The sequence below is a fragment of the Canis aureus genome, chromosome 18, assembly GCF_053574225.1.
Source record: "Canis aureus isolate CA01 chromosome 18, VMU_Caureus_v.1.0, whole genome shotgun sequence".
NCBI lineage: Eukaryota > Metazoa > Chordata > Mammalia > Carnivora > Canidae > Canis > Canis aureus.
Genome location: NC_135628.1, coordinates 584,690 through 608,046, shown reverse-complemented (window position 1 = coordinate 608,046; position 23,357 = coordinate 584,690). Strand labels below are relative to the sequence as shown.

The 23,357-nt window shown below is 38.3% G+C and overlaps 1 protein-coding gene across 22 annotated transcripts in view; it reads right to left on the bottom strand.

Moving 5' to 3' along the window:
- Positions 1 to 23,357, bottom strand: part of CADPS2 (calcium dependent secretion activator 2) — a 452,677-nt gene that overhangs the window by 253,272 nt on the left and 176,048 nt on the right. For all 22 annotated transcript variants that reach the window (XR_013356335.1, XM_077855972.1, XM_077855984.1 and 19 more), the window contains 3 exons: positions 18,179 to 18,259; positions 11,733 to 11,969; positions 6,414 to 6,535 (listed from right to left, as the gene is read on the bottom strand). Coding sequence is in view for 21 of the 22 variants with exons in the window: in XM_077855972.1 (XP_077712098.1) it covers positions 6,414 to 6,535; positions 11,733 to 11,969; positions 18,179 to 18,259 (440 nt within the window). In the remaining variant the exon portion in view is untranslated. The remainder of the gene's footprint in view (positions 1 to 6,413; positions 6,536 to 11,732; positions 11,970 to 18,178; positions 18,260 to 23,357) is intronic.

Genomic DNA, 23,357 nt, shown 5'->3' with positions numbered 1-23,357 from the left:
GAAACTGTAAGAAAGATGATATTTGTTATCAGTGGCACAGAACCTGGCTGAATTATTTTCATGTTCTAGTGTTTTTTAAAATGTAGGACTTCCATTCAATGAAACTGGGGACTGACCTGAGGAAATGTCCTAGCAAAGTATTGAAGGAGCAGCTTGGTTGCTCCCAACCACTTACAGTAAAATGCAATGAGAAAATGAATTAAAAACAATTGTTATGTAAAAAGTTCCATATCATAAATTACCAAGTCTCAGCCTGTTCATATTATAAAAAATGAAAAAGCATTTCATTAGCACTCCTAAAGGTGTGGCTGACCAGCCATTTAATCAGATAGTAAGTGCAGATATCCAACCATCCCAGCAGGAACCCTACTGCTTTGAACCAAAGGAGATGGAAAGAAATGAAGGAAGGCTGTTCAACTCCTCAATTCCTACAAAATTAGACCAGAGATTCAGCTATGAACACATTCTCGCCTTCAAGACAAGGGTGGAATGACTACAAAGTGATTCAGAGATCATTATGGCTGCCAACCCCAGCACAGGACTCTAGTGCAACAAGCCTGCGGGGGTTTGGGGGAGTATGGCAGGGGCACATAGGACTATCTCCACCTCAGTTTCAAAGGCTTAGACTTCTGCCTAGCAGGGCCTTGTGGATGGGGCCACTGCTTGGTTTCAGATGGAAGCCACCAGGAGTGCAGGGGTAAGTACCCATCCAGCAGAACCACACAGGTGTGGTCACTGCCTTAAGTGGGTCCAAAAGACAAAGCATGGTACCAAAGAGGAGTATTCTTGAGACTTAATGACTAAAGGAATTTATCTTCCTAGGTTTTAGACTTACTTGGAAATTAATGAAACAGAATAAAAAAAATCAATCAATAAAACAAAAGTTGGGTTTTTTAAAAATCAGGAAATTTTTTAGCTAGATGGACTAAGAAAAAAGACAAAAGATTCAAATGACTAGAATTCACTGAATTCATTTTAGAAAAGAGGGAGTATTTTATGGAAATGAAACACTATAAATGAATACTATAAACAACTGCAATATCAATAAATTAGGTAATTTGAATGAAATGGACAAATTGCTAGAAAGACACCAAATACCAAAACTGACAAGAAGAGATAATATGAATAGATCTACAAGAAATAAAGATATTCAATCAGTAATGGAGAATTACCCACAAAGAAAAGCCCAGCCCTAGATGGCTTTACCAGTAAATTCTACCAAACATTTAAGGAATTCATACCAATTCTTCATACTTCCCCCACCCCACCAAAAAAAAAAAAAAGAAGGGAAGACTACTTCCAAACTCATACAACAAGGCCAATATAAAACCAGGTCACCAAAAAAGATATTATAGACCACTATTTCTTTTTTTCTTTTTTTAAAGATTTATTTATTTATTCATTCAGAGAGAGCGAGAGAGAGAGGCAGAGACACAGGCAGAGGGAGAAGCAGGCTCCATACCGGAAGCCCAATGTGGGACTCGATCCTGGGTCTCCAGGATCACACCCCGGGCTGCAGGCGGCGCTAAACCGCTGAGCCACCAGGGCTATCCCTAGACCACTATTTCTTAAAGAGATGCCAAAGTCCTTAAGAAAATACTGGAGAACTGAATGTAGTAACAAATAAGAATCATACATCCTGACTAGGTGCAAATCGTGACAGCAATGCAAGGTTGGTTTGACACCTAAAAATTAGGTAATGTATCACGTCAACAGGATAAAAAGTAAAACCTGTATGTTCATCTCCACAGATAAAGAGAAAGCATTTAACAAAATTCAACATCTTTTCACGACAAAAACACTTTAAAGAAGGTACAAATAGAAAGGAACTTCCTCACTTTGGTAACAAGCATCTCCAAAAAATATGCAGAGCTAGCATTTTACTTAACCATGGAAGATGTGCGCTTTCCTCCTAAAATCAGGGAGAATGTAAGGATGCCTACTCCTGCCACATCTACCCACCACTGCAGTGGAGGAACTAGTCAGGGCAATTAGGCAAAAAAAAAAAATGAAATAAAAGGCATCCAGATCGGGCAAAAAGAAATACAATTATCACTCCTTGCAAGTGACATGATCTTATATAAACAGACATCTAAAAATCCAATAAAAAAAACACCCATTAGAATAAACAAGTTCAACAAGGGTGTAGCATATAAAGCCAATAGTTAAAGAGTCATCTTTATGTACTTAATCCAAAATAACTCAGGAAACCAATTTCATTTCTAATAGCATCAAAAATAATAAAATACTAGGAATAAATTTAACCACAGAAGTGCAAAACTTACACTTTGAAAACTACAGACTATTGTTAAAAGAAACAAAGGTCCAAATAACCAGAGAGACACTCTATGTTCATGCATAGGAAGACCTGACATTGTTCATTAAGATGGCAGTACTCCCCACATTGACCAGATTCAACACAATCTCTACCAAAATCCCAGCTGGAAATACTTGCAAAGTCTTTGTAGAAATGGAAAAAAAATTATCCTAAAGGTCACATGGAAATTCAGAATAGCCAAAATAATCTTGAAAAAGAACATAACCAGAAAACACATACTCATGGTTTTAAAATGTCATACGAGGCCAACACAGAAACAGAAACCCACTGCAAACAAGGCAACGGCAATCAAAATAACGTGGTGCTAGCATAAGGACATGAATGTCCTACAATTCAGATCCAGAAACAAACCCGTCTATCCATGGTAAGTTCATTTCCAAAAGGCTGCCAAGAACATTTAATGGGAAAGCAATAGTTTCTTCAACTGAAGAACTAAACAACTGAACTATCACATGCATAAAAAGGAAACTGAACCCTTACATTCAACCACAAATAAAAATCAACGTAAAAGTAGATTAATGAGGGGCGCCTGGCTGGCTCAGTAGGATAAGCAGCTGACTCTTGGTTTCCACTCAGGTTGTGATCTCAGGGTCATGAGATTGCACCCCACATGGGGCTCTTGGCTCAGTGCAGAGTCTGCTTGAGATGCTCTCTCCGTCTTCCTCTGCCCTCCCCACATGTGCAAACATGCATGCACTTTCTCAAAATAAATAAACTTTTAGGATGGATTAATGACCTAAATTAAAGAGAGAAAACTATGAACATCTTAGAAGAAAACATGGGGCTAAATTTTTGTGACCTTGGACTGGGCACTAGATTCTTCGTCTCGGTACCAAGAGTATAAGCAACAACAACAAAGTAGATAAATTGAACAATATCAAAAGACAATATTAAGAAAATAAAAAGATAATCCACACAATGGGGGAAGATATTTGTAAATAATATATAAGAATCTAACACCTAGGATATATAAATAGCTCTTACAACTTAAAGGACAACTCAATAAAAAAGGAGAAGACTTAAATAGACTTTTTCTTAAAGAAGATCTACAAATAGCTGCTATAGCAGATGAAAATATGTCCAACATCATTAGTCAGGAGGGAAGCGTAAATCAGATCACAATGAGATACTATTTCTTCTCTACTAGAATGACTGCATAGGGCAAATACTAAGCATTGGTGTGAATGTGAAGAGATTGAAATTATTATATGTTGTTGATAGGAAAATAACATGGTGTAATGATTTTATTGCAGTTTGGTGGATCCTCAAAAATCTCAACATGCAATTATTGTTGCATGTGACCCAGCAATTCCACGCCTATATATATATATATATATATATATATATATATATATATATATACACACATATATATATGTGTGTGTGTGTGTAAAACAACTGAAACAGGGACTCCGACAGATATTTGTACATTAGTTGCAGCATTCTTCACAGTAGCCACAAGGTGGACACAATGCACGTGTCCTCAATCTAAATGAAAGGATAAAGAAAACGCAGCATAGACGTACACTGGACTAAGATTTGGCCACGAGAAGGAATGACGTTCTGATACATGCCAGAGATGGAGGAGCCAGGAAACACCAGGTTAGGGGAAAAGCCAGTCACAAAAGAGCACATATGACATGATTCTATTTACCTGAAATGCCCAGCAGGCAACTCTAGAGAGACAGACATCCATCAGTAGTTGGTCAGGACAGGTGCTCTGAGGCTGGTGTTTCTTACTGGGGAGATGAATAGGCTCTGAAATTGCTGCTGGTTGCACAACTCTGTGAACGTACTACTGCAGACTAACAGAACTGACCCTTAGAACAAAAACCAAACCTCTCTCTGGACTCCATACGCCCCACCAAAAATATCCCCCATCGATTTCCTTCTGCCTCACAGCCTCCTCCTAGGTTTAAAGACTCTCTTGAAAGGGCTGTTTGTTTTCATTATTTTCCCTTCCTTGTCACACCGTAACTCAGCTCTGTTTGCCTGAAGGAGTGAAGCCCACACCCTTCAATATTTACTGTGACTAAGCCATAAAAGTAAGTGCAAGCAACTGAGTCAATTCTGACAGCCTAGATGGTGTGAGAAGATCAAGGAGGACAAGATATCTGTCCCTTTCTCAAGAGGGAAATATAAAATGAACAGATAAGAAACACATTAGTCTGAAGATTAGAATGAGCCAGAAAGATTCTGCTCCATATTGGGTCACCTCAAAGAGGCTCTCAGCAAGTGAGGCTTAAGATTTTTTTTAAAAATAGGCTCCAAGGCCAGTGTGCAGACCAGTGCACCTTGGACCCTGAGACTCAGCCCTGTGCTGGAATCAAGAGTCAGGTGCTTAACTGACTGAGCCATCCATGTGCGCCAAGTCAAGATTTTTTAAATTTAAAGTCCAGTTAGTTAACCTACAGTGTACTATTAGTTTCAAGGTAGAGTTTAGTGATTCATCACTTACATATAACACCCAGTGCTCATCCCATCACCCAGTTACCCCAACCCCACCCCCACCTCCCCTCCTGCAACCCTGTTTGTTCCCTATAGTTAAGAATCTTTATGGTTTCCCTGTTTTTATCTTATTTTAGATTTCCTTCCTTTCCCCTGTGTTCATCTGTTTTCTTATATTCCACATGAGTGAAATCATATCGTATTTGTTTTTCACTGCCTTATTTTGCTTAGCAAAATACACTCTAGTTCCACCCATATTATTGCAAATGGCAATATTTCATTCTTTTTGATGGCTGAGTAACATTCCATTGTACACACACACACACACACACACCTATTTTTAACTTCTTGAGGAACCTCCACACTGTTTTCCAGAGTGGCTACACCTGTGTGCATTCCCACCCACAGTGTAAGAGGGATACCCTTTTTCTGCATCCTCCCCAGCATGTGCTGTTCCCTCATTTTAGCCATTCTGACCAGTGAGGGGTGGCATCTCCTTGTGGTTTTGATTTGTATTTCCCTGATGAGTGACGTTGAGCATTTTTTCACGCATCTGTTGGCCATGTGCAGGTCTTCCTTGGAGAAATGTCTAATACCAAGAGTCCAACCACACAAAGATAAACTGGAAGGTGGGAAAAGCAAGAGGAATGGCATGAAGTCCAGCAACTGACCAGGGGAAGGGCGAGGCTAGATGAGGTCCCAGGGATAAGGAGAGGCTGGTGAGGGGCAGGCCTGTAGGGCTTTGTGTAAGGCAGGGAGACAGGTTTCAATGTGCTGCTTCTCCATCTCCTAATACTCTGTGCACATCTGTCCTGTAACACTACTGCGTCCCCACCTCAAACTAGTGCCAGCCCTAAGGAAAAAGAAAGTTTCTATTCACCTCTATCTAACCAGCGCCTAGACAGGATCTGAAGGGACGTTTCCTGAATGAACGGGCCACATCATCATGTTGTGACAAGACAAAAATCCTAACTCTTGAGGAACGGAAAAAAAAAAAAAAAAAAAAAAACCTTTTCTAAAGGCAGTAGAAAAATGCAAATCAGGAAATGTCACTCAAATTCCTCAGACGAGCCTGGTTATTTCTACCAGAGACGGTGATGTTTCCCAAGTTTCCATCAGTTACAAAGAACATCTTCCAAACTTAAACTCATCCCAGAATTTGAAACCTAAAACTGCCAGAAAAGAACAGCTTTAGCTTCTCTGATTACTGGTTCCCTAACTCAAGCCTATTCCCTACTTGTTGTAAGACACTGTGCGAGACACGGTACCCATCCCCACGTCTTCAGTGTTTTATGGTCCTGGGCAACACAAGGAAGTGGAAAAACTACCAGGTTACAATTCTAGAGGATGAAATTAGATCAAGCATCACCTTCTAAATACCCCAGGATAATCCATGCTTTCCTTTCCAATGACTTACATTTACCTGTTTCATTATTCACTTCTCGTCTGCAGGTTAGATTTTCTGTTTGCATGACACAGCACCCTTATCTAGAAAGACGCACCATGATTCTAACGTGGTTCAGACAGAGCTAACAGGTAACTGTCTCGGAGCATACGACCAAACAATGCTTCAGATAAATAAACACATTTCTTTGGAAGGGGAAAACATTTTTTTCAAGTGGCTTACTGTGGCCTTGAGGCTTCGGCCTGGTCCGTCTGCAGTTTTTCTCCTCCTTCCACTTCCATCGTACAGTAGACAATTCGATTGGGAGCAACGGATTTCAAACCTTGCACTTCCATTATGACAATCTAAAGATACAAAAAGAATTGAGATGATGCATCAGATTGGCCATCTTTAACCATCTAGAAAGATAGTGACACTAACTACGATTAGAATCACTAATGGGTAAAATTATCTGGTGACGCCGACGATATCTTATCTTCTGTAGGATCTACCTGCATTCACGTAGGTAGAGAAAATAACACTTTGAGGAAGTATAGTATTGAAGGAATATCTCCTGCCAGCTTATGAAAGTAAGGCTGAAATCTCTAAATGTAAGCCCTACTGAATTGAGGTGTAAATGCAGATCCTTAAAGGTCAAGCAGAGGTAAAGCAGATTCACCCATGAAAATGGGGTGAATGTGCTAAAAGCAGTGCAGGTTGGTTTCACATTAAATGAAATACTATTTATGAATGGTGCACATCATCATCACAACTCGTGGTCAACAGTATGTGACATCATCAGAATTTTCTGCAGTTACTTACTTTAGATGACAATATTTATAAAATAATATTATAGAAAATGTGTATCTTATTATGAAATATGGAAAATAGGATTTGCCAATGAATATCTTACCACTAACTTGGCAAGGAAAAAAAAATGACTTTTCCATCCACTAAAGGTACATGCTAACTCAGTGTAGTGCACCAAGAATGGGCAGAAAGACTGATATGGTTTCTATATCTATAACTCCTGGAAAAATGGGAAACAAATATTTTTCAAGTGGGCTTTTCACATTCATATAAATAGCTATTGATTTTAAAATACTGTAACCTAATATTTTCACTGGGTGTACACATAAACAAGTTTTATTAAGTACTTTTTGTAATTTTTTTTTCTAATCAAAACTTGCATCTTCATTCCTAAGTTCTTGAAACTCATGAAATATATTCAATGGCATTTTTATAACACGCTCATTCACGTCTTCACTGACCTCATGGTATACTTGTACAAACAAGGCTAACAGCATTCACGCTATGCAGCTACCAAAACAGCCATTAGAAATATCATCCTATCATCATGTATTGATCATGTAATACATTATCAGAGTCACTGCACTTTTCACTAAGTCGTGATATGAATCTTGAGGCCAAAGGTCTCAGAGAAGCCATCTCAAAACCTCTCTGCCTTCCACTCTTCAGCACAACAGAAGGGCTATGCTCATAAATACAAACGGCTATTTTTTCTTAAAAATGAGAAACTAATCACCAAAAAAAGAAATGCCAACCTCAGAAGCATTTTCCTGCCTCAAGTGATTTTTGTCTTTTTATTGCACTGAGATGCATACCAGTATATGAGTTAAGAAAAGGACATAACAGAAAAGAGAGTAAGAACAAATGGAGAACAGTAATACCTCTCCTCACTGCTGTAATACACTCAAGGAAGTTAGAGAAAAGCACCTGGTCTTGTGGAGGGTAAGTAAAAGGAGGTATATAGTCTTAATAAATCAACTTGTAAATAAATAAATAAATAAATAAATCAACTTGTTAGTCATTTTGAAACTCATTAAATCCTTATACAAATAAAATGAAGCAAAAGCTGAGGCAAATGAAATACATCAACCATATCAATGAAAAACGGATTCCACATGGACTTATTTAGCAACATGACCCAACTGACTTTCTTTTTAAAAATTTTATTTATTTATTCATGAGAGACACACACAGAGAGAGAGGCAGAGACCCAGGCAGAGGGAGAAGCAGGCTCCCTGCAGGGAGCCCGATGTGGGACTTGATCCCGGGACCCTGGGGTCACGACCTGAGCCAAAAGCAGATGCTCAACCACTGAGCCACCCAGGCGTCTGACCCAAATGACTTCTTAGTAAAATCTTTTAAGGTCACTTGAAACATATGAAGCAACAGAACTGTGTACACATAATAAATGTAGAAATCTTTTGGTTCCTATTTGGGAACATGTTACTTGCACTGCATCTCTTCCTATCGTGTGCTCAACAGTCAAAGTGCAAGGGAGAAGAAGGGAAGCATCTGCTTACCACTATTCCTGTCACCTCCACCACAAGCTACTGTAAACAGGACCTCCTGAAACACACAACTTGTGAAACAGTTTTCTGTTCCAAAAAACAATACTCCCATCTGTGCTGGGAATGTTTTATTCTGCAGAACTGCCACTTTCAAAGGAAGTTAACTTCTGCTCTGAATCCATACATATAAATAAAACAACAAAATTCTACAGATCTGATTTCCAAAAGGAATTTTTTAAAAATGCAGCTAGTCTCAATCATTAATGACAAAGACAGCCCAGAATTCCATGGACCATCAGCTGACCTAATTTAGGCAATGGCTTCGACCAACTCCCCACAAAACTTGATTATGGAACCATGGAAAATAAAACCAGTCTGAATTCCATCTTGTCTTCCCCAATCTCTCTGTGACGGATATAATAAAGACAAAATATACAGAGTTATTATAGAAGCAGAAAGAAGGGAGGCGTGTACAAAATACAAATCTTGGTAGCATACTTCTGCACGCAGCATCATCCTGAGTTACGCAGCGCTCGGCCACCTGCAGGTTTGTGAAAACGAAGCTGAGCGGTATTTGGAGACCTCGTACTGCCAAAGAAGTTGTCTGCCAGCCTAACGCCAATGAAAACTGAAAATCAACTGCATTCGTGCCAGTGACACTGCTTCTCCTACAACACGCACACTCAGCTTCATAGATTAACAGCCGTCGTCCTCCTCTCTCTTGAATACTTAACGTACCGTTGGATGGCTTATGGTTCTGTGGGTTAGCTTCCCCCTTGCCTTACTATTCCCTCTGAAGGCTTCCTGAATAGAGAGACCTAAAAGTAATTGCTGCCTTTTTCTTTTTTGTAACTGCTGCTTTTTGGATATCAAAGTTCCCAGTTCAATCAATATTTATCAAGTCAAATATGCCAGGCAGTGTTTTAGGCTCTTGTGATACCTCAGTAAACAAGACGAGTGCTTAACTTCCTGTAGCTTACATGTTAATAGGATGCGCCAGGTAGTGAACAATAAACATAACAACTGAATTACATGTTAAGTGGTAAGAGCTGTGGCAAAAATTCAGCCGGACAAGAGAACAAACAGGGTACAGAGAGAGAAGAGAGCAGTCTGTGGCAGTCATAAAGAGGTGATAAAGTTCAGCAGTTTTTCAGATCTGCACATACTCCTTAGACATCACTTCTTGAAAAACTTTACCCCCCAAAAAAAAAAAAAAAAAAAGAAAAAGAAAAAGAAAAACTTTACCCACTGGATGCAGTCTAAGCCTGGCTGATGAAACGTGAGACCCTAAAACTGGATTAACTGCTTGCCTTCAGAACTTTCTGAGGTTGAGGAGCAAGGCTCGGATAACTGGCCAGGGGTAATTACTGGGTTTAACGGGGCGGAGATCAGAGGCCCTGGGGACGGCGGGGCCCTAGTCTATCCTCCCCCGGGTCCACAAGTGAACACTGTGTAGGCTGCACCAGGTATGACTTCATTTTGCTGTTGGACACACACTCCTATTCATAATCCTGGGGTACATCGTGGAAAACATCTCTGAGATGCTGTGCAAGGAAAATATCTGCCTTATACAGTCAGGGCAACAGAGGACCATCAAAACAGGGTTATAAACAGGCAGCTCCTCAGGCCATGCAAAATGGAGGTTTAACTCCTATTCTCCCCTTAACATGATTTTATTGTTAACTGAGCAGCCCTGTTTAATATACTGGCAATAAAGTATGGAATAATTCACAGTTTTACAAGCATGATTTTATTTTCAAAAGGGAAGGGAGTTCATAAAAGCCAGCTATTTACAACTTTTGTTTAAGAATTTTTAAACAGAGAAAAGAGGTGTTCTGAATGATTTCCAGTTCTGCATGATAGGTTTACACATGATAAAAAATAATCTGCATTACAAATTATACTATAATCAAGTAACTGATTATATTTTGTACAAAGCCTTAAGAGGAAAAGAAAAGCAATGTGGCACTTTATATCTTGGTGAGTAGGAAAACAGACAGGAAGGAGAAGACAATTGTACAGGTAAGATACTGTGTAGTTTCCCATTAAATATCTCCTTAAGGTATTGAAGAGATTGAGGAGAAACCCAGTAATGGTAAAATCAGTAGGAAACCCCAGAAAAGAGTCTTGAGTCAGATGAAAACCTATTTCCAACTCTCAAAGTAAATTTAATCTATTAAACTACAAAGAAATCATTAGCCTGGCAGTTAAGAAAGAGAGAGGCAGCTGGCTTATCCTCAGGTCTGAATTTATCTTTGAGTTGAGTAAGCACAGGAAAGAATCAAAGCACACATTTGCTTTTTCTGCCACAAACTAATAAGCAAGCCATGAGTAACAGGTATCAACAAAGAAATTTAAGATGGTACCTCCTGAGACTCCATGTACTTTCCTCGGTCCACCTATAAATTTAAATAGCAGTAGTGGGCTCCAGCAAAGGAAGATTTAACAATGCAAGGAAGGAATTGCAAGCTTTAGGTTTTGAGAGTGCTGTAAATTTAAGCTTGATACGGGAAGTATGTGTTGTGCTGTGTATAAAGGCATAACCACACACAGGGATCAGCCCAAACAGAAACATTAGCAACAAGAAAACAGTGCCATGGAAAACCTCAACGGGGGCTGTGGTAAGAGTCTGCATCAACATCTGCTTCCCAGTGAATGACCTGCATACGAAGGATAAAACTCTGCCGTCTTCGGGATCACAATTCTAAACGCATGACGTTGGTTCCTGTTCTTCATAGTAGGTAGTGTAGCTATCAGGAGACCGAACATCCTGGAAAGGAAGAACTGTCTACCTATCATCTATCTGCACCCAATATCGTGTTGCAAAGCTAGCCGGTGTGATTCGATTCTAGAAAAACACCATAGGTGAAGTAGATTGAAAACAAAGCAAACCAAAAGCCTGAAAGCAATTCCCAAATCACAGAGCATTCAATTATGTGTCTAACTCCTGGCTCCACCCAATGTGCTCTGGTGCTTACTTTATCCATGAACTTACATCAGCCCAGTGGGCATAAAGACAACTTGTCTCAAAACTTATTATTTGATCCTAGAACTGCTATTATGTTTAAAGCACAATTTGCATTGATTTGCATTCACAATCTGATTGTCTAGCAAATGAAGAATAATATGACTCCTTCAAAATAGATCACACTGCTTTTAAATTCAAAACTTTACCACGAAGGTCAGCACAGCTTATTTTGCAGTCCTGTTTATGCTGTCAGAGGCGTGGGGTGAAGTCACTTACCTCTAAGGTGAATGACAGCACCACGTCCGACTTCGACAGCTGAATCTCATTCTCATCGCCTATGTCCAAAAATGCAGAATTCTGTGAACGCTTTAACTTTTGTAATTTAAATTCTGGACCACCTTTTGAAACTGGAAGACTTTCCAAGTTGGCCATTAGTAGGTTCACCGAAGACCGCAACTCTTCTATATACATACTCTCCATTTCTTTTGCTATAAACTTGGGGAAGTTTCTTTCCTTGAAAACAAATTTTAAAATAACAATGTTACAAAAGTCATATTTCAATTCTATCATAGAAGGTTATACAATGTGTAAGTCTGCTGTCTTAGAAATTGTGATGGTCAATATGAATGTGTCTACCCAATACTTGAGTCTCCAAGCTTTAAAATCATCAGGCTTCAGTAATTTTGATTATTTCTAAGAGTACCTTATATCTTTTTCAAAATAATTATGGTACAAAATGAGTAACATTTTCACATTAACTTTATTTATTTTTTTAAATTTTTTTAAAAATTTATTTACGATAGTCACACACACAGAGAGAGAGGCAGAGACATAGGCAGAGGGAGAAGCAGGCTCCATGCACCGGGAGCCCGACGTGGGATTCGATCCTGGGTCTCCAGGATCGCGCCCTGGGCCAAAGGCAGGCGCCAAACCGCTGCGCCACCCAGGGATCCCCTAACTTTATTTTTGATAATGTACTTGTTAAGGAAAAACTGAAAACCTACATGGGAGAAAATTCGGGGTCTAGATACATCTTAATTAGCCACTGTTAACTTTGAAATGCTTGGGGTAAATTGGTTGGTAAGAAAAATGTTCAGCATACACTGCAGTACCTATTAGGAAACAAACATTTTATTCATCTTTCTTACCTCAGATATGTATTGTTAAGAGAATATCCCTTTTTATAAGCATTCAAATTAAAAACCACATAATAGCCATATAATGATATTTCTAAAATTAATTTTCACATCACACAAATATGACCAGACCCCTTATGACTATAAAATCAGTTTTCTAGTAAAGATTTAGAAAACTTTAAATTTAAAACAAAAGGCCAATTTATGAATAAAGTTGTACATAAAGAATAACTAGAAATTTAGATGACTGATTTCCTTTTTGCGTTAACTGAGCATCGCCATTTGATCCTTAGATTCTGCAATCAGATGTCAGCTTCTTTCACTCAATGAAAAGGACGTTCCGAATACTTGTATTTTAAAAGATCGGCATATATGGCCAAACTGCCCTTCGAGAAGAGGACACCCATTTATATTCCTACAAACAGCAAAAGGAGGCTTCCTCTCGCTATTGGCTCCTTCTTAATCTTTGACAACCTGGCCTCAGCTCTTTCCCTTAAAAACGGGTGACAGCTCTACGAAGTACCACGTGACGTGGCGACAACCGTACAAGGCTGGCTGGGAATGCGAGCAGCCAGCCACCTTTCCACCAGTGGCGTACTGCTCTAGAAAGCTCCGTGCCTTTCCAGCTCCCTGGACGTCATCCGAAGCGTAGCCTGAGGGATCCCCATCCTGGGACCAGAACCCATCCGTGCTGCTCTCGTCAGCCTGCACCCAGCCTCACTCGCTCACACCATTTGCTCAGGGGATGGAGAGCAACATCTGGCACCGCTTCGCAGATCACTCCCAGAGCCTCAGGCCACCTGTTTTTTCTCTTCACCCAAACATAACTGTCATCTATTTCTTTTAACATAATTTGCATATAATCAATATTAAAATTGCATATTTATTGTCACATAGTAATTAAGTAACCACATTCATACTTTTTTTTTTTTAACATTTTATTATTTATTCATAAGAGACACAGAGAGAGGCAGAGACACAGGCAGAGGGAGAAGCAGGCTCCCTGCAGGGAGCCTGATGCAGGACTCGATCCCAGGACCCCAGGGTCATGCCCTGGGCATACTTAACTTTCTTAAGGAAGATTCTTAAGTATCCTTTTAACATTCTTGTATAGTTTGAAGCAATATTCTAGAAGAGTGAGGAAATATATTCAACTATTCAGTTACAGAATACCTCGGCTATGAGGGAATGTTCTGGAATGGTTTCTCAGTACAGAAAAAAGAAGAAAAAAAAAACAAGCAGAATAAGCTGTAAAAAGATTTTTAGGGATCCCTGGGGGGCTCAGCAGTTGAGCACCTGCCTTTGGCTCAGGGCGTGATCCCAGGGTCCCAGGATAAAGTCCTGCATCAGCTCCCTGCACAGAGCCTGTTCCTCCCTCTGCCTGTGTCTCTCTCTGTCTCTCTGTGTGTATCTCTCATGAATAAATAAATAAAATCTTAAAAAAAAGAAAATTTTTCTATGTATGCACTGACTTTAAAAGCTGTTATGAGAAGTATCCAAAACTCAGAAATAAGGCAAAAAGGTGAAGGCCGGGTCCTTTATATGTCTTACAGGGGCAAAGGGCATCCAAAGGTCATCTGAGGAAATACACTTAGTAACCTACTATTTATTGGTTTAAGGTACAAGACGGTGAGCTTATGCGTTACCTTACAGAATTTTGTCTGGAAGAGATTCATGTATGCCTGAGTTTAAAACCTTGTTGGAAATTGACCACTTTTATTTTTATTTTATTTTTTATTCTTTAAAAGATTTTATTTATTCATTCATGAGAGACACACACACAGAGAGAGAGAGAGAGGCTGAGACACAGGCAGAGGGAGAAGCAGGCTCCCTGCAGGAGCCCAACATGGGACACGATCCCGGGTCTCCAGGATCAGGCCCTGGGCTGAAGGTGGCACTAAACCCCTGAGCCACCTGGGCTGCCCAAGAAATTGACCACTTTTAGATCTCATCCATGAATCTTATTTTAACTTTGCCTAAAAACATCACTTTTGATATATACTCCTTGCGTTAGTTTTAACATGTAACTGGTTTGCTCATTCATTATGCACTGAATGAAATTACTGTGTGTTCATTTCGTATTTGCAGGATTCATAATTTTCCCTTTTAAAAAATTTTACTTTAGCAAAGCAAAAGAAAATCATGTTTGAAACTCTGGATGGCCAATTTTCTTTTTCTCAAATTTTTAAGGTGTCATCTTATGGAAAACTTAGCATTAGCAAAAACCCACTTTTTATTTAGCTTTAGTTATAAACACATCATTCACTATCATTTTTCAAGGAGCAGTCACCAAAATTGACTGTCTTATCAACATTTTCCAACTTTTCAAGAAATACACTATCCTTGATTTTTTTTTTCTCTTTGGGGGAAAAGACAACTCTGTTTTAAAGCTCTGAGGTTTATTAATAGTATTTTATCAACTTTATTTAGCCGGCTTATGTCGTTTCTCTCTTGGAAACAAAAATCAACTGTACTTCAGGCAACCATACATGTTAAATTTAATCTTTTAAATTAGAACAGAATCAGAAGTGGGTTATTCTCTAGTTTAACTGTGAGTCTTTCTTATACACCAGGGTTTAAATGTTCTAATTTACTCGCTCATTAGAGGCCCTAAGACATCATACACATGAAAATGTTTGCTCCACAAAAAAATTCTCAGTATTCAAATCTAGTCCCTTTTTAAGTGCTCCTAATATTCCAGTAGATGAAGCCTGGGCCAGATTGGTAGGTGGAGGATGGGGACAGCTGTCAGATTCTAGAAATACTTTGAAGACAGATGCAAATGGATCTCCTAATAAATTTATCATGAGGCACGAGAAAAAGAAGGAGTCAGAGATGATTCAAGTTTCTTCTGGTGTAACGTTCAAGACAGTGCCTCCAGGAACTGGCCTACCCTGAGCACTTACCTGGCCGTGCTGAGCACCCTCCCCTTCTCCTACACTCCCAGTTCACCTTGCCTTTATTCTCCCAATAGCAAATGATCCCCTCCATAACTCAGTTACACGAACACTTACTGCTTATCGTGGGGCTCTTCAAATGCAAGCTGCACCAGGGCATGGCAGGAGTATGCTTGTCTGGCTTTAGCCCAAGACAACTACACGTTTGTCTGGATGAATCCCAGGTGCCTACCACGTTACATTGCCTGGTTATTTTAGGAGGCCTTCAATAAGCACTTATCCCATGAATTTATGGATAGAAAAATTCAAGCTTCAGAAAGTTAAATAAACTTGCCTAATGTTCTATATCTAGGAAACAGCAGTCATGGATTTGCCTACAGATTTTTCCGGCCCAGTCCACATTTTTCCTGCTACTTTCTAATAATTATGGCATGGCAAAAGCATTAAAGCCAGTATTTCTATCCTTTGAAATAGATTTCTGCCCTGGGGTTTTGTTGTTGTTATATTGTGCTGTGAAGTATGGTAGGAGGTGATACCGATCACCAATGATTGTTAATGGACCATACTTCTGGATTTATCAGACTGAAGGCTCTGGAGTCAAAGACCAGGGTTTGAGGCCAGCCTCCACCATATTATTAGTTCCATAATCTTCAAGTCAGTAATCTTCCCTAAATCTCAGTCTCCTCATCTATACAGTGAACTCATTGTTCTCATCTCCACTTCTGGGTTCGTAAGATCATTGTAGAAATACAATGCAACAAGGTCAGTAAATTCCAATTAGCTTTATGAATATTTTATGACGGTGGCTTACAATTGGTGAAACTGAATCAGAAAGCAATTAAACATTAACAAAAGGCATCTTATTTTTGGTGGCTTTTTCTCCTTCCAATTCCATTGGCTTCACTGCTCTCTCTACACTTTTTTAAATGTATCAATGTCTGTAATGAAACCAGTGGGTGCTATCTGTGTGTGTGCTCACTGACCCTCTCCCTTTAAGCCCCGAGGTTATAAACCCACATTCTCCTCCCAAGCATAAACATGAGACACATAAGGCTCTCCCTCCTGTTTCATACCCCTCTAGAAATTCATCTACACTTCATTCTAAAGCATCACATCTCCAGCCAGGCCCCTAGAGAAGCAAATCCAACTCATGACCACATGCACAGGCTCAGTGTACCCATATCTACATACACTGAGGCAATCTACAAATGTGGACCACAGGTCCAGAGTCCTGCCCTGCAGAGTCTGGAACACCCCAGTCTCAGGTCTTCAAGAAAAGCTAATGTCTTTCCAGCCAGTTTTCCAATTCAGCTAAAGGTTTTGGGGGGTTTTCTCTATAAAGCTTCCAAATAGCCTTCACCTTCTTGATTTCCATCCTATGAACTCGACATTTGAATCTTCAAAATGATGTAGTACCTCTCCAGATATCCCGAGGATAGTAACGAGGCATGTTGCCCTTTTAACCACTGTCCGTTGTATGAATGCACCTCTTTAGCCCCTATTTACAGCATCCTATGTTTTCAAACATCTGGAGACTCCCTGTCGTCTGTCTCTGGCTTGGTTCTTACAACTTACTGTCACTTCTGCTACCCAAATTGTCTTAATTTTCTCAACTTCCCTGTTTATCTCCAACTTCTCAACAATTTCCCTACTTTTTAATAGACTTTTAGATAACACAGAATTAGCATTCTTAAAACTTACACATTATTCATAAATGCGTTTTTCTTTGCAAAAACAAAAACATTTCACTTGTTAAAATCAGCATGGGATGTATCTTCTTCTCAAGTGCTGGAAAAGTCCACTATCTTGATTTGGGAGGTGGTTAACACGGATCATGTACACATTCACTCACTGAGCTGTAAACTAAATATTTGTAGGTTTTACTGAGCACATTATACCTAAATCTTAAAGAAATGAAGAAAACTCCTCAATAGGGAGGATTCTTTGAAAAGATGGAGGATGCTAAAGGAAGAGTTTATCTCCAAATATTCAAAGTTTTGATTAGCAGAAAGGAAAAAAAGGAAAAACAAAACAAAACACCGTATTACAGATCTATTAGGAAAAACTAAGTTTTCTTTTACTATTAATAAATTAATACATCAATTTACTAAAGAATGATGCAGATAATGAAGTTTCTTATCCTCTAAGAAATCTTAAGTATTAAAAAAGAAATTAATGGTTTTTGTTTGAACTTACTCCTGTTACATAGAAACACAGCGATTGCATGAATAAAATCATATTGAACACACTACCTCTGAGACTCTTTTACTACAAACTTCAAGTTAGATTTTTCACCCATTCAAATATTAGTTGACTCCGCAACATGCCAAGCACCATGTTCAATATCTTGGACTCCGATTTTGCACGGACAATATTTCACTTCCCTGATTAGGTTACATTAAGCACAGTATTAAAATTCTTCTAAATCTGGCCTTTTGAGAAATTTAGGCATTGCTTTCATAATAATCTACTAAGTTACTGAATTTAAACATGTTCTGTGTATCAGGAAGGATATGTAAAACAGGTAATATGCTCCATTTACATACTATAAACTCAGATATTTGGGCCTAATAAGTATGCACACAGAGAAGAAGATGATAAACTGATACCATCTATACAGAACTTTTTCAGCTCACAGAAATAGGAGTAAAAAGAAAAGAGATACAGTTTGTCAAAGTTAATAATTTACCTTTGCCATTTTTTCTGCCAATTGCAAACGACCATCAAGTTCCCTTCTGATCTGGGCTGCTTGTTCATCTGCATTATCCAGCTTTAAGAAAGAAATAACACATATGTGATTACTTAATGACAGTGACCTACAGATTAAAGCAAAGACTTAAGGACTCAATTTTTGCTTTTAATAAATTCTCTCAGCTACCTATTGAGAACATAGAATGGCATTTAATTAGATTGGCAGTCCAATTAAATTTCTTAGGCACTTTTCATTTTGGTTTTGTTCACAAAAGAAGTTATTAAATTGCTAAGGTTAATTGCTCAGTTTACCCAAAATCTAATTATGAAAATTTCTTGTACAACCTGTCCACAACAACTCTAAACCAGGAAGTACTTGTTTCGTTGAAATTACATTAAATTGTCCTTAAGCTTATTCAGCCCATCCTTCTGTCTTTGTGAAGGTCAGTCCTAAATAGTTCTAGAGATAAATATCTTGTTTTGTGCTTTCAAATTTCCAGAGTGGTGAGATACTGAGTCATGCTTTACTTCTTTGTCCTTTCAAAAAATATTCCCTTCAAAAAAAAAAAATATTCCCTTCATTTTTATAACAAGTTGGTGCTAAACTGTGAAGCTACCATTTGATTGACAGATAAGAATTTCCAACCATTTAAATCTTCATATTCTCCTCATTCCAGTATCAATAGACTCACAATGCCAAGAAACTCTTCCACTCTCTTACAGATTGGCACCACATTAGAATTCCATTCTCCTGTGCTAAATTTGATTGAAAGCAAGAAAACTGTGCAATCATCATTTTTAAAGTTATTTACATGGAAAATGACTTTCACTTATCCAGTGAAATAATCCTTTTCTTATACAGTTTCTTTAAACTTTTCCTCATGATTCCCTTTTTCCCTAATTATCCACAATCCATTTCCTGTATTAGTTCATTATAAAATCTGCTAATTTGAGGCAGTCCTATGAGCCAGTGAGAGGCACTGGGTGAGCTACAGATACTCCTCTCGACTTTAATTCCTTCTCCTTTCCTACTTCCATCATTAAGAAACCTGGAACACACCATACAACTTCAGGTACACCTGAAGCCTGGATTAGTATTGAATACAACATTGAACACACAGGAGAATAAGGATTGACTTTTCTATTTGCTGAAGAACTACAAACTGACCAGATTACATTCCTTAAAGCAGCTTTAAAAAAAAAAAAAAAAAATGCCTGAAAAAGATGAGTAGGGTCAACGCAGGTCAACAGGATGGTGTTGTCAGGACACATATAAAGAGTCAAGAAAAGGGGAAGATGTTCCAGTAAGAGAGCACCAAGAGTTTGGAGGTGAGGTTGATAGTTGTGGAAATGATGGATACTGGGGGGGCAGGGGAAGGTTCATGGCAAATGGGGCTGGAAAGAGGCTAGCTACTTCATAAACACTCTTCACAGCCATGTTGGAGAGTCTGGAGTCGGTTCCTCAACCACAGCGATTCCTGGAAAAATTTTAAACGGGATTTTAGAAAGAACACAATGTCTCTAGCACAAACAACAGCTTAGGGGGACATAGGAAGTCTGATATTACTCTTTAAAGAAACAGATCTGCTGTTATCTTCCTAGAAAAATGTTTCCAGGTAGATTTAAGAAATTAAATTCATTTCAAAACAAGTTTAAAAATAGTCAAGATTTTTTTAAAAAAGATTTGAGGGTGAGCTAGTAGCATGCATGAGCGAGGGTGTGGGGAGAGGGCTCCATCCTGGGACCCTGGGTTCAAGACCTGAGCCCAAGGCAGATGTTTAACCAACTATGCTATCCAGCTGCCCCCAGTCAAAATTTTCTTAAACTAAACTGCTGGTAAGTAATTTTCTGTCATCTATAGAACAAATGTAATTTCATTAATAGGATGCAAAGTCAAAGAAACAAAGTTTCTCTTCACTGTGCCCAAAGTCAAAATGATTTACACTAAAAACTAATAAAATGGTTAAAAAATGTGTAGCATGTCTGCTCTAGGAAACTGAAATCAAGGTCCTAAAAGCAAAAATTATGTGTAAGAGCTTGTAACTACAATATTTCAAATGGAATAAGGAATATGTTCTCATATTTGCTTAAATTCTGATAAATATCTTTCCATAGAAAAATTAAAATGGTTACTTGCATGTAAAGAGTTCTAATTTCACCAAGGAATAATATTTAACATCTTCAAATAAAAGGTCATAGTTGTTCAAACTTCACAAAATACTATTTAACATCTTCAGATATTTCTATCTTTGTATTAACAGCTCTTAATTTTGAGTGAAATTATTTGACTTACTCCTGGGTTTTGCAAGTATTTTCTTTATAAGAGACAGTTTTCTACTATTTCTAAAAAATATTAATACCCTAACTGCATTTGTCTGAAAAAATGTAGGCAGAGAAAAACAGAGCACTGCTCTACCAAATGACCTTTTAATAGCCTTCTCTTAAAATTGTCAGAGATTAAAAGCTTACTAATTTTGGTGACTACTGGTGTCATTCTGTGAAACCAGAACTGCATACTTCCAAACACATTACAAAAAAAAGGAAGAGCTAATATAGTAAAGACAACGAATTTCTTTTATCTTTCTGTCATGTAACACTAGATAGAATTGAAAGAAGTAAATCAGTTAACTTTTTTTTACATGTAAAAATATTAATGTTTCATTTATTTGGGGGGGGATTTATTTATTATTTTAGAGAGACTATGTGTGTACATAAATAAGCAGTAGAGGAAGAAGAGGGAGAGAGAATCTCCATCAGATTCCACTGAGCACAGAGCTGGACACAGGGCTCAATGTCAGGACCCTGAGCATCACCACCTGAGCCGAAACCAAGAGTAGACACTTAATCCATGACACCACTCGGGCACCCCTTATTTTCCTGAGCATTTATTACTTTTTTTTAAATTAACTGAAAGCTTAAGATGATTTCATTTCCTTAAAAGGTGATGTGTCAATGGCAATTAGTTTCATGTGCAGTTATAAGGAATCGTGCCCGTTATACACTGCTAGTCTCCTCCAATGGCAGCATCTTACAAAAGCTGTCCTATTAGATCACAACCAGGATACAGACTTGGATATAATTAGCCATCTTACCCAGATTTTCTCGGTTTTATGCTTACTCATTTGTATTAACCTATCATTTATCTAAATTCATATATTCACCACTATCGTCAAAGAGGTGAGCATGAGCATATGTGAGTGAGGGGAGGGACAGAGGGAGAGAGTCATCAGGCACACTCCCCACTGAGCACGAAGCCCAACGACGCGTGACCTTGAGGTCATGACCCATGCCTAAACCAAGAGTGGGATGCCCAACCAACTGAGCCACCCAGGTGCCCCCAACAGTGCAGTTTCAATACTCTATGTTGCTCTTTTATAACCACATCCACCTCCCTTCAGCCAATCCTCAGTTGATTAGTTTTATTAATAATGTACTGCTTTTCACGATGTTTAAAAATAAATTCTAATAAGGCAAATGGATTTTCTTCTAATTTCCATTATGAAACTGGAGATGTGCACCCATGGGAGGTTAACGTTTGTAAATATTGGATGGGGGCCTCGAACTTTTAATCCACATGTTACCACAGGGGTGATTTCCTCAAAGTACATGGCCACAAACAGCATCTACTCATTGACAATGCATCTATAGCTCCAACCCTTCACAAAATGTTGAGTTACATTTCCAACTGCTTATCACTGTTTTAATTTCCATGAAAATTAACAAGCCCCAAAATGCAATCCTGACTTCTAGCTCCCCAATCATTCCTTCCATGAATAATGCCATGTCCTATAAATAGCACATCTATTCAACCCAGCTGCCCAAGACCAAAACCTAGGTGTCATATTGAACCTTTCTTATCCCTCACAGCCCATATCCAACCAATCCACAGTCATGTGAAGCCTAGATCACATTATTTAAGTTGAATAGAATTCAGGTACTCTGATGTCTCAGGCAGGGCTCTACTTTTTTTGTGGTGGAGGGTTTTCCTGACCACTTCAAGCATATCTCTTTCCACAAGAACAGCTGTACATAAGATTATGGTGAAAATAATGCTTTTTCTTTTCTGAACTCTCCAGAAAACTTGGGTTTTTACACCAGTTTCTCCACCTCGAAAGAAAGAAAGAAAGAAAGAAAGAAAGAAAGAAAGAAAGAAAGAAAGAAAGAAAAGAAAGAAAGAAAAGAAAGAGAGAGAAAGAGAAAAGAAAAGAAGAAAAGCTTAGACAGATGGTTTATAGATGTGAGACATCAGATTTTAAAATGCTGGGTAACACATCTGTCTCTAGTACTTGGGTTATAAGATAAAGAAAATGGGATAAGTGGACTCTAGAGTTCATGGCAGGGTCCAGACACAAGCATCACTCTATGAGGACAACTTCATTTTTAATTTCATTTTCTTTTAATTCTTGATTTCAACACTTTGTGACAATATATTACTTACCTCACAGATGTCCTTTCCTGGATTAGAATATTTTCCAGGTCTTATAAAGAGAGTCATTCAACCCTGACCATAACAGATGCCCAAATGTATCTTTATTCTCTGCAATGCCCCTAGTAACTATTACATAGAGAATTTTTAATTATCAATGGAAAATTATCAATTTCAATTACCACTTCAAAATAAATTACCACTTCAATTATCAAGGTATTTTTCTGGACTGGCAAATATTTAGTACAGAAAATGTACTTTTATTTTCCTCCTGTTCATTACAAAGGAAGTATTGTTTCCATATTCAGAATCCTCTGTCACAGAATACTTTTCAGGTCTTTTTAAAAAGAATCAATCAATGGCCAGGACCATAACAGGTTCCCAAAGGTATTCTTTATTCTCTGCAATTCCTCTAGTATCTATTACGCAAAGGATTTTCAATTATCAATTGAAAATTAAAAATTTAAATAACCACTTCAAAATTGATTACCATATTCAAAAATCAATGGCCACTTCAATGATGAAAATATTTCACTGCCTTGACAAATATTTAATACAGTAATATACTTTTATTTTCCTCCTGTTCTTTACACAAGGATTATATGGTTTCCACATTTAAAATTCTCTAGGCTAGGGAATTCTTAACCTGGACCTTTGGGAGTCTGAATCACTCAAGTTGTGAGCAACATTTTGTAGAGTTACGCATTTTTTCCTTTGAGGAATGGTTTGAATTTCATAGCTCAAAGGAGTG